The sequence below is a fragment of the Humulus lupulus genome, chromosome 8 (assembly GCF_963169125.1).
Source record: "Humulus lupulus chromosome 8, drHumLupu1.1, whole genome shotgun sequence".
In the NCBI taxonomy this organism is placed as follows: Eukaryota; Viridiplantae; Streptophyta; class Magnoliopsida; order Rosales; family Cannabaceae; genus Humulus; species Humulus lupulus.
The window spans coordinates 73,347,846-73,361,002 of record NC_084800.1 but is presented as its reverse complement, the minus strand read 5'-3'; the positions used below and the strand labels follow the sequence as shown (position 1 = coordinate 73,361,002).

Here is a 13,157-nt window from a genome sequence, read left to right as displayed (position 1 = left end):
ACTTTATTTATCATAGATCTATGGCTCGAACCAAAGGTAAATGGAATGTTCAGAAATCTCAGCCAATATATAAATATATATACAAAAATTGAGTTCTATAGCAAATGGAAAGTTCAGAAATCTCAGCCAATTTTCTATCATCATCCAAAAACAGAAAACTCAGAACTAAGACAAAAACATAAGCAAATGCTAAATCTATATTATATACAAAATTTGAGTTCTAAAGGAAAAGAGTTTGGAAAAGAAGCTTATTTACTTACTTGAAATGAACAAAAAGTTCTAAGCTTTCTTCTTCAACTTCTGGGGCCAAGGCTAAGCTTGGGTGCCAGCCATGGACTTCATCTGAATGTGATTATGGTCAAGTGGAGTAGCAGTGGCCAAGGCCTCATACAAACCCAATCTCCTAACTCCAACGCTGTTCGAAACCAGAGCATAAGTCACCATGAGTATCACAAAAACAACAAGTGAAAGAGAAAGAGATATGGATTGAGGAGCTACACATTGTATGCCTTTAAAAAGAATTATAAATAAACCAAAACCTGTTTTTGCCAAACTTGGCTTTTCAAGAATATTATTTTTTTTATGCATTTTTGTGGTCAAAACAAAAAGTAGAGAATGGTCAAAAAATTGAACTGGACAAATATCAAGAGTGATATAATTGCTATGATTATTATTATTATTTTTTCAGATCTTCATCAGTTGGCTTTAAGATCCAACAACTAATATATGATTTTCAATAGTTCTGTCAAATTGAAAATCAAAAGAACAAAAAAAAAAAAACCTATTAGATAGAACTAGACAGTTTATAACAATTAACATGAACTAGAACTCAAACCCAGAACAGAAGGATATATATATATATAAATATATATATTATAGAAGAAAAGAAAATGAAAAATACCCAATGATCAACGCCAGCCATATATGACTTGAGTGTAAGTACTTTTGATCCACCTGAAGCTTTTTCGAAAAGAACCTTTCATCTTCCCTCAACGACGTAAGCCTTATACCATTTAGGAAAACCCAAATTTACATACAGAAACCCCATTCCTCATTAACAAGACGTGAGTTTTAAGCGGAATAAAATCATCAATAAACTTACAGAAATGAATGGTTTATGAAATCTAAAATACAAATTACACTAAGTAAAATGAAGCAGCTACTTGATGAAATTTCTGTAATGATTTGCAGAAATTACAAGCAAGCAATTCAAATATACCTGAACAAAAATTAGCTTAGAGAGGTGGGACTTTCCTTCAGCTACTCTTTGATACCCTAAAATTCAAATTCAAATAAAAAAAAACATACATTAGAACCAAAGTCGGGTCTAATGAGGTAGAACAAAAGAGATTAAATCAGGCAGTAAACTTAAATGAAAATTGAATTGAATCGAAATAGGAGATGAAACTCACTAGATTCAACGACCATGCGGTAGGAGAACTCGGAACCGTTCGTTCCAGTAGGCCTTCCATATGTGGATTTTCTCTGCTGCATCTTTTCTTCTTCTTTTTCTCGGCTATGGACAAAGGGCTTTAGCTTAAAAAACTTGCAAAAATTTGGACAAATCCCTAAATTATTATTACTTTTAAGAAAGTTTAAATTACTTCACCATGATCATATAACATAGTTCAAGGAAACGAGGGATAGCGATGAATCACAAACAAAATGTTGTAAGGAAAATGAAAAGAACCTTTAATCTTCTCCTCAACAGCGTAAGCTTGGTGGTGGCCCGCGAATGGAAGTCGCACTGGGTCGAAAGAACGCAGAGGTGGGCTCGCACCTGGGGTCACTTGGTTCCGGGGTTGGGTTCACGGGTGCCTGAGATTTGGAGCTTAGCTCGGAGAAAAACGGTTGTAAGGATGGTGGTTAGGTGGTCGAAGCTGAGGATGATGGTGGTTACGGGAGTGCGGCTAGGGCGAAGGGAAGAGAGAGACGAGAAGGAGAAGGGGAAAAAAGGTATCGGGTATGCTGGTTTTTTTTATATTTTATTTCTATTACTTTACCACTTTTCACCTAGTATATATTATAACACATTTTCCAAAGACTTATAATTATGTGTTGTGGAAAGTAGTTTTTGGTGTAGTGCTACTAGCATTTTTGGGTCGTTACATTTGTTGTAGTAAATATATTTCAAAATAGTATTTTGGGATTCCAATGTAACACTTTTATAATTTTAATGGATGACCAACTCTTTTATACTTAATTTTCATTAAACAAGTATTTCTTTTGGTTTAATCACACTTTTCAGTCTAATACCTCGATTAGCGAGCTAATAGCACCCTTTTAAAATCACATGGTAACAACTCTAGGGTAGTAGGGTGTTACAATTAGGGTGCTGAGATGTTGTTGTACTGGCTTTCATACTACTTATTGTCTCTATTTTGTTTTGTTTAGGTTTTATATAAGTTTGTGTGTTCAACAATAGTGTCCAATCACCTTATCCTTTGTGACTTTAGCTCTGCCATTTTTGTGGTGATCTTTTCTCTTGTTTCAGAACAGTTTATGCAGCTAGTATAATAAAATTGTATTAAATTAGATTTAGAGTACCAAAAAAAAAAGAGTTAGTTATTTTTTTTAGTAATAAATTATATTTGAAGGAAAAAAAACAACTTTGATACATGTAAAATTTTATATATTATATCAATGATATATTGTTGACGCCGTTTTTCGTCAACTTAATTATGCATAGTAATTAAATAATTAAATGAAGAAAAGAAAATAAAATAAAAATATTTTTACGTGGTTCAGCAGTTATAATCTGCATACGTTCACGAGTCACTTTTATTCAAGTATGCCTTAAAGATTGAAGAAAAAAATATTTTCACAGAGTGTTTCTTAATACAAAATTGTGTGTGAGTATAAATGTACAACATATATTCAAATTTGAATTCAAATGAATATTTGAATAATAATACCATTAAAATGTATTATTTAAATAAAGATCCCATAAAATAGGAGTTTAATACAAGATTTTAACAAATCCCAAAGAAATAGGGATTTCCAAACAGCTTCTCCGTGTACATTTTAAACACGCCTTCAAGCTTGATCACTGCTTCAACGCGCCTTCGAGATCACACGCAACTTCGAGCTCATCATTCCCTGTATCGCCACCTCATTGTTTGATCAGTCTGTCAAACTCATTTCTTGGAGGATATTGTTGCCCCCGCTCGAGTTTGATGACATAGCTAGGAAACGTTGTGGCAATTTGTACAAGTATAATGCTAACACTTGTTAATTCTGAGCTTACTTTAGGAGCCTACATTTCGTGGCTACTTATTTATTCTTAAAATTTGGGTGTAAAATATGAAAATATAGATTAAATAGTGTGGACAATTTCTAAAATAAATAATTAAGAATTGTAAAAATTTCAGTTCAAATTAATGGGTATTAATGATATAAAGTGGCTTATATTCCAATATATATAGAAATCAATTAATATATTCTATATAATTTTTGTAAACTCATAAGTAGATTAATTTTTTAGAATTGTTAAGGAGCACCAGTGGTGCCTAACACCACAAAGAGGTAGCGTATCGCTATTGGTGTAATTCAATATCGGGTCCCACATACTTGAATTTAAAAAACATTATAGAATATCGCTAACTAATTATGAAGTGTCACCTCGTGTGGTGTTGGACACATTAAGATGTCAAATAGTCACACTCATATTTTTTTCAATAGGCTAATTCACAAACATATAATATAAATATAAATTTATTATTTTCACACTGGTAAAATCATTATATAGTACCCAGTGTGTTGCTCATCACACACAATTTCTTCCACACTTCTCTAAAAAAGACAGAAAATAAAAACCAAATTGGTCTATTATGGAGCTTAGCATCATCTCAAGAGAAACCGTTAAACCATCTTCTCCTCATGACCATCTGAAACCCTACAAACTATGCCTCTTCGATCAGATAACTCCCATGACTTACATATCACTCGTCATCTTCTACAGTACCCCTGATCAAAACTTCAATTCTAACCTAACCCAAACCTTATCCCACCTAAAAAAGTCCCTCTCGGAAACCCTGAATCTCTTCTACCCACTATCCGGGAAGACCAAAGAAAACCTCTACGTCGATGAGTTCGACACTGGTGTTACTTACATTGAAGCCAAAGTCAGCTGCAGCTTGACCGATTTTTTCAAGCTCAGCCAAACCGAGTTGCTTAACAAGTTTGTCCCTTACCATCCATTGCGAAATGAAGTAGTAGAACCTTCATCAAGAGAAGAATTACCTCAGATCGGGTTTCAAGTCAATGTTTTCGCTTGCGGCGGAATAGCCCTCGGCACTTCTTTTGGCCACAAGGTAGCTGACGCAGGAACTGTGAGCTATTTTCTCAAGGCTTGGGCTTCATCTTCTCGCCATTCTACTGATGATGATATAACTGGCCCTAACTACTCCAACGCCTCGTTGGTTTTCCCACCTATGTACTCGGTGCCTCAGAAATACAGAACCATAACGGACAAGAAGTGGTTCAGCAAGAAAAACTTGGTGACTAAGAGATTGGTGTTCGATGCGGACAGCATCGCAACCCTCAAGGACTTGGCCAAGAGCGAGCAAGTCCCTAGGCCGTCGCGCAACGACGTGCTGTCGTGTTTCATCTGGAAACACTCTTCGGAAGCGGCGGCAGCGGCGAAAGGAGGAGCTGCTAGGGCTTCGGTTGCAGTCCTGGCCGTGAACTTGAGGCCGCGAATGAAGTCCAAATTACCTTTGGACAGCTCCCTTGGAAATCTCTTCTGGTGGACCAGAGCACCTGTCTCCGACGCCCGTATGGGGCTGGGTGAACTGGTCGTGGTCCTGAGGGAATCGCTGGTGAGTTTCAACGAGTGTTTGAAGAGATCGGAGGAAAGCGATGACGTTGGTTTCGCCTTGGTCTCGGAGTACTACGACGCAATGGAAGCGGCGGTTGAGTCGCCGGAAACTGACGTTTATATATTCACGAACTGGAGTGGTTTCTACAACGAGGTGGATTTCGGGTGGGGTAAGCCGATATGGATCGGAGCCCATGGGAAAATGGGAGGAGAGCGGTTTATGAAAGTTCATGTGTTGTTGGAGATACCAGGTGGGAATGGAGTCGAGGTGTTTTTGACATTGGAAGAGGACGAAATGGCTGTTCTGGAAAAAGATCCCAAGTTTCTGGAGTTTGCTTCTTTCAATCCACGTGGTGTTCCCGGCGGGGAACCATTTCACCGATCGGCCTAGTTTAGTTACGTACGTACTAATTTCTTTTGTGTGGTGTGAGTTAAAAGTATTTTAATGGCTGTGAGTGAAAAAAAATCTTGTCCCAATTTTTTTGTCCCTTCTCATATTCCATAAATTATTTTAACATACCTCATAATTTATAGCATTAGCATAGTAAAAAATGAGAAAAATATAAATTAATTTAAATATATATTAAATAAGTGAATGAGCCTTCAAATAATTGATAGGACATAAAAAAGATAGAAAATTAAAGACAACAGATTTCTTTTCGCTTTGATTTCATACGGTGTGTCGCTAGCGGAAATAAATTTCCATTCCCAATTATTCTCTGTCCTTCTCTCCCAGCCTAATCAAATTTGTCCATCTCAGTTAAAATGCTACTTACTCACTTAACAGAGCTTGTGCACTTAACAGACTATTATTTGATCGTTTTCTTCAATTATATATAGTTTGTTGAAAATAAATTATTAAGGAACAAAGTGAGAATTTTCTTTAATCAATTTAAAAATGAGGGTAGCTTTTTTTTTTTTTCCTATACACAAATGAGAATAACTTTAGTTTGGAGATATAACATTATTTTGGGTATCAAGTACATGTAAATCTATATAGTTTTGAAGATAATGTAATTATTAATAAAATAGATAATTTTTGGCATTAAAATCACTTTTTTATATAAAAAAATATATATGGCAGCACATGCCTTGCATGTGCAATACAACTAGTAATATTAAAAAAAATGAATTTTTTAGACCTCTCCCAGCAAAAAAAAAAATCAAATTTCGCATTGACATTAAACCAATATTTAATGTTAAAAAAGTGAATTAAAAAAAACAAATTTGGCATAAGAACCAATACGTGGCAAAATAAATAATAGCTAACATGAACATGATTTTTTTTTTATTGATTGAGCTTGGTAAAAAAATAAAAAATAAAAGTAGAATTAGAATTAGAATTTTTTTTATGATATTTACCAAATAAAATTTATAAATAAAAAAATTAAAATATTATTTAGTTAACTATAAAATATTTCTTTTAGAAAAAAAAGCATTTAAACAAATTTAAAAATAACAAATTCTAATAAAAAAATCTGAAATAAAAAGCAGTAGTGAAAAATAAATACGTTACAATTTTTTTGGAATAATTTTTTAAAATTAAATAATATATTATAAAATTATTGAATATTTTTTAATAAAATATGTAATTGAAGAAAATGGTCAAATAATAGCTTGTTAAGTGGACAAGCTCTGTTAAGTAAGAAAGTGGCATTTGACGTGGAGAAGTTTGATTGAGCTGCGACAGAGGAACAAATAGTACTTGAGACAGGAGATTTCTTTCCGTCACTAGCTGGGAACGTCATGTTATGTGCGTCATATCTGCTTAATAATAATAATAATAATTCCAGGTATGAATATTTTATTATATAATAGCATGATCTCCTTTTTAAAAAAAATAAATAAACGTGGAAATTGAATTATTTGCAAAAAAAAAAGGACAAATTGTATTTTCCCCCCCGAATTATGGCAGATGTAGAGTTTTGCCCCCTAAATTTTTTTGATTGGCTGAAATACTTTCGAATTACTGTAAATGTTGAAAAATAGTCATTCCGTTTATAATTTAACAGATTAGAAATTTACCGTTTTAAAAAAGGGCATAAGTGTATAAAATTATGACAGGAGGATGTTTTTGTAAAATTTTGATAAGTAATTTTTTCATAACAAAAATAAATAAATAAGAAAAGAATAAAAGTAAAAAAAAAACATTACCGTTAATAGGGTGGACTGGAAACGTGAGCCCTTATTCTTCATCTTCAAATTTCATACTTTCAATTCATTAAAGAGGAAAAATATTGGGTAATGTGAGAGAGTTTTCTTGTATCTTCTTTCAAAAAAAATTGAGATTCTACTTCCAAGGAAGACCATGGCTGGTGAAGCTCCCTCTCACGGTAAGTTTACAGTACTATTTCTATTTTTTTTTTTTTTTGTTAGATGTTGTTTATTTGTTGAAGTTTGCATTTTTCATAGTGGAGATCATGTCTTCATTGACATCTGCAAGCAAATCATTTTGTAGTAGAAGAAGGTATGAAGATGAAGAAGGGAATAATATACCTAGTTGTGATTGTGGGTGGGAGGCTGTCATACGCACTGCTCGAACTGAAGGTAATCCAGGTAGAAGGTTTTATGGCTGCCCCAAATATAAGGTAAATTATTTTTCTTTATTTTTTAAATGAGTTTTATGGGTTTTGTAGTACCTGATTTGTTATGTTTTTGCCTTTTTTTTCAGAGAAATATTAACAATGGTTGTGGGTTTCTCATTTGGATAGACCATGTCCCTAAACAGAGATTCAAGCAAGATTTTAGCGAGTTATTTTGAAAGATAGAACATATTGAAGATGAAGTTCAAGCATTGCAGAAGCTTGTTGACAAAAAAGACGAAGAAATTGAAAGAATTTTGATTTTCATAAAACTTGTAAAATGTGGGATCTGTATTGTTGTTCTATTATATTTTGTTGTATTATTTTGGTGATTTTGAAGCAATGAAAAAGTTGGTTTATGTTTGTGTTATGAAACTAGTAGAAAAGTGTTGTATGTATTACTGTTCTGCTACATTTTATTGTACTATTTTGGTGATTTTGAAGCAATGAAAAAGTTGTTGGTGTTTGTGGTATGTTTCTGGTTTGTGGCTGAAGTCGTTATAGCATTTAGGCAGTTTTCAGAGATTATAGTTTACAGTAGGTGTCTTTTAATATGCAGATCAAGGCAAGTCAAATATTCAGGTGCCTTTTAGGCAAACTTCATTGGCAAACCACTAATGTCTTTGAATACTTATATCTATAAAAGATAACAATTTGAAAATTGAAACTTGTAACTAGATTAGTACAAGCTGATTTTAAAATGGTATACCAATAATGTCTTGGACTTATAGCTTGCACAAACTAAAAACTTGTTTAAAGAAGAGGTGCTTTACAGTTTCTATTTACTGTAACAAACTGATTTTGATTATATCATTGTCAACATTAATTATATCATTGCAAGTATGGGAATACTTTTAGGAGGATACTGTAATTTCACAAGCTCAAGCTACACTTGGTTCTCTTGTCATGCAATGATCAATGTTTGGCTGCATCAATTCAAAGCTCAACAATATTAGCAGCCATGAGTTAATATAGTTGCAGCATTAGCAAGAAGAGAAGAATATCTTGTTAATTATATGCTAAACATATCTTGATTGTTGTAGGTAAATCCATTGTACTTTAATATTCATCTTTGTTTACAGTCTTACAGTCTTGCAGATTGCATCTAAGACAGAAAGTGCTTCTGTGTTAATAATTCTCTGCTAAACCAATTTATTTATTTTAATCTAAGTAGTATAATAATCTTAAATACTTACTCTATATATTAATACGATTTGCTTATTGAAATCTATTAAGATAATGAGAAAGTTATATTTTTCTTCATCCATTTCATATATAGGAAAAGAAAAAACAGTAGAAAATCATTTTAAATACTTTGGTATATACTCATTTTTCTGTTGACTTGGGTTTTGGCCTGTTTCTCAGCTTTTTTGAAGTTGTCTCATTGTTGTAACTTGTAAGAGGAATTAAAATCCCAAGCTCTTTTGTTATGTATATTATATTTTTCATCATTAAATTCAAACTAAATATTTGAATTAACATCTGCAGAATTCAAATTAAAATCATGTTTAGGCAGACATTATTTTTTAAACAGAAACTAACAAATTGAAATCATGTTTAGGCACACATTATTTTTTAACAATAGAGAACTAATACAAGAAAAAAGGTGAGTGGAAGACACCCACTAAACAGAAACCAACAAGAAATTACTTCCAATTAACATTGATATCCAAAATTATACTATGAAAAAGTTCCAAAAATCTTGAACATATAGCTTGCATATGAGTAAAAAATTTATACCAGTCATTCTATACCTGCTAGCCTATATATCCAAGCACTAAATATGTTAAAATATCCTGCTTCAAAATAATTTATAAAAGTTACAACCATCCAAACAAAAGGATAAATGTTACAAAAGGAGTTCTAAAAGACAATCATAATGCTAAAATCTGTCAGTTTGGGATGCAATCCTCCTGCTTTTCTTTGCTAAATCTGTTGATAAAAATAGACATATAAATTGTTAAGTAGGAAATATTCAGGCACTACATCAAAATCAATTTCACATACACACACGTATATATATATATATACACACATATATCTATTTAAATAAAAAGAGAGGAACAAAATATATGTTAGAAACCATAATACAAACCTGGTTGGTGTTTGTAAATGGTATGGTTGAATCAGTAGAAGTATGCTGAGCAACATCAGGATTGATGTCCTGCAAATTAAGTTATAATAATGGCTAAGATTTATATTTATATAAAATATTCTCAAGTACTTTCAGTTTATAAAATGAAAAACTTACTGAATTTTTCTCTTTATTTCTAGCACACGTTCTAAAATTATGACCTGTTACACCACATTCTGAACATTTGATTGTGATGTACCTCCTCTTCATTTTACTTCCTGTTCGAGGAAACATTTCATCAAGCTCTAATTTTCTACTTCTCTTTGGTCTACCCGGTTGAATCTTGGATATAGGCTTGATCAATCCAACGTTACCAGTTATTGGTCACTCATCTTGATTCCTAATTGGGAATATCTGTTGTGAATAGGCTTTCAAATAATACTCCTTCGTGTACCATTTACTTACATAAGTTTCTGGATCTTCCCTTCTTTGCCAGATTGCAGCCACTGCATGACTACATGGAATGCCAGTGAGTTCCCATTTTCTACAACTACATTTCATTTGCTTCAAGTCAACATAGTACAAGCTACCATACATAGTGGTAATTTGGTAGATGAAATCCGAAGACTTGATAGGGAGATGGCTTCCAGCTATATCCTTGTTCTTCTCAATAATGTCTTGTATCCTTGGAGCAATGCTAGAGTTCCACATCAATACTGCATGCCTATTCTTGGTAAGCCTCTGTAGTAAATACATTCTAATTCTTTCTAGCATGGATAATATCGGTCTATCTCTTGCAGCCAATATTGCTCTTGTCCCATTAAATGTCTCACACAAGTTATTCAACAAAATGTCACACTTTGGATGAGTCCTAAAGTGTGATCTGCTCCAATGTTGGGGCCCTGCTTCCATTAACCAATCAAAAGCAGACTCGTCAATTTTCTTAATCTCTTCCATCACACCTTCAAACCTACGAACACTAACCTCTCTTGCAGCCTTCCATAAGAGCTCCTTGAGCTTTTTATCATTGTAAACTTTGATAAAATTCTTCTCCAAATGCCTTGCATAATGCCTATGCTCTGCCTCAGGTACACCTTCCTCCCATAGATCTTTTAATGATTGTTTCAAGCCTTTTTTCTTGTCCATGATGAATGTCCAATGGTTGGAGTTCTGAATTTTTAAGTCATCCCTCAAACAATTTAGAAACCAACTCCAAGAATCTTTACTTTCAATCTCTACCACAGCATATGCAACAGGATACATGCCATTGTTTGCATCGATCCCAATAGCAGTCAATAGTTGTCCAGGATGCGGTCCTTTAATATGACAGCCATCTAACCCAATTACTGGCCTACATCCAGCACTGAATCCTTCTTTTAAACCAGAAAAGCAAATGTACATTCGCTTAAAACGTGGCCTCCCATTGTCTCCTGATTCAGTTAAAAACTCAACAGTGGAACCCTTATTTGTGTACTTAATCTCCTCAGCATAGTCCCATAGAGCAGCATACTGCTCTTCATAAGTGCCTTCAATAGATTTTGTTGCAAGTTTTCGAGCTTTATAGGCCTTATCTTTGGAAATTTCAATGACATGGTCTTTGCTCACTTTTTCCATAAATGAAGAAATACTCCATTTATCATTGCTCTTGAATTCATTTAAGTACTTCTTACTTAACCATTTTGAAGTAGCAAATCTATTATGGGGCTTCCTAGAGCATCTATGCTCACCAACATAAGTTTTGATGACAAATGTTGAACTATCATCAATCTTTGAGGCAAAACACACCCAAGGACATTCAACACCTCTACATTGTGCTCGAACCCTATGAGAATCATTCTTTTTGAACCATATGTCTCTTCCATTCTGTATAGCATATTCCCTGACTGCTTGTTTGAATAGTTTTCCAGAAGAAAATACTAAGCCAAGCTTTAGTAGCGGTCTCTCCATTTCAGCATCAACATCAAACTCAAGCAAATCAAGTAGCTTTCTTCTTTTTGATTGCCTTTTAGGTTTGTGTAACTTGCTGAGTTCATCTTCATTTGAAACATCCCCATCATCAAAACTATCCTCTCGTGTATACTCTTTGTCAGAGCTATCCAATGGCACATCTTCTACATCAATCTCTACTACCCTTTTCCCTAGTCCTTTTAGATGTATTTCTGCATTGTCTTCAACAACCAATTCATCATCACTTTGTTCATACTCAGGATCACCTTGATATTCATTGTTGGAATCACTTTCACTAGAACTATCACCTTCTAAGTCTACCCTCCTCCCATGAACACCCTCACCCACAATAGGCGTAGAGGAGTGAAGATCTATACAGAAAAAAAAAAAAACCAAAGAATGAGAAAAGTATGGTCTCAAATACCTATGATATACTTTCTCAATTCTTTAATATATATTCAATGGGTCAACAACCACACAATAAGACACACACACACACTATCCAACAACTAAATCAGACCCCACAAACATATTTTCCAAATTTCTCTGACCTAGAAGAATATAATCTATGTCACTAACCCAAAATGACAAAAATGCACTTACAACCCCCTGACCCTTTTTTGAAACTTTATCAAACAACAAAACAAACCAACTATTCACAAAAAAGAGAAGAATATATTCACATTCATTGAAAAAGAAAATATTCTCTTCAAAGTCATAATTACTACAACCAACCAAACTTACTTACCCATCTATTCACGTTTATAAATATATGTATGTGTATATATTCATAAATATATATATATATATATTCTCTTCAAATCATATTTACTACAACTCACCAAACTAATACTTACCCACTTTTCACATAACTAACAAATCCTAGAACATTAAACAAAATAACAAATCAAAAACAAATTTTGAAAACTTACTGTGAGAAGATGCTTCACCACCAGCCATGGTCTTCAAATTTTTCTTGAAGGAAAATACACCAAAAAAAAAACTATCTCAGATTACCCAATTTTTTTCCCTTTAATCAATTGAAAATAAAAATAATATTGAGATTTGAAGATGAAGAATGAGGGCTCATGTTTCCCAGTCCACCCAAAATGGTTATGTTCTTTTTTTTTTTTGTGAAAATATTACTTATAATACTTTTACAAAAACGTCCTTCTGTCATAATTTTATACACTTATGCCCTTTTTAAAAACACCAAATTTCTAATCTGTTAAATTATAAACGGAAGGACTGTTTTTCAACATGTACAGTAATTCGGGGGGTATTTCAGCCAACCAAAAAAGTTTAGGGGGCAAAACTCTACATCTGCGATAATTCAGGGGGAAAAAAGACAATTTGTCCAAAAATAAAATGCATTTCTCAAAGGAAATAAGTATAATAATTTCTTCAAATATTATTAATAATAATAATAACAAGAATTAATCCACCTCCCGTACGTTCAGGTGGTGAGAAATAATTAGAGAAGTAATTAGTTCAAAGACAAGATGTTTGCTTTTTCTCAGCTGATTAGAGCATCTCCAAGGCAAACTACTCCAACATTGCCTAAAATGTCTAAATCAACTAAAAAATATAATTTTTTATTTTCTCTCTCATCCACATCACTTTTGGCAACATATTTCTTAAAAATACTCCAATGCAAGCTACCCTAAAAATTGCCAACCATGGTCCCCACATATTATTATTTAATATATCATTTTATAATTATAAATATTATCAT

The 13,157-nt window shown here is 33.1% G+C and overlaps 1 protein-coding gene across 1 annotated transcript; it reads left to right on the top strand.

The window, feature by feature from the left end:
• The first annotated feature begins 3,830 nt into the window (after nt 1-3,830).
• LOC133795615 (stemmadenine O-acetyltransferase-like) lies at nt 3,831-5,210 on the top strand. Its single transcript, XM_062233069.1, has one exon. It carries the CDS (start codon nt 3,831-3,833, stop codon nt 5,208-5,210), a length of 1,380 nt encoding a protein of 459 aa, XP_062089053.1.
• Nucleotides 5,211-13,157: the final 7,947 nt, after the last annotated feature.

Coding starts and splice junctions, on each gene's coding strand:
- LOC133795615 (XM_062233069.1), top strand. CDS start 3,831: ATGGAGCTTAGCATCATCTCAAGAGAAACCGTTAAACCATCTTCTCCT.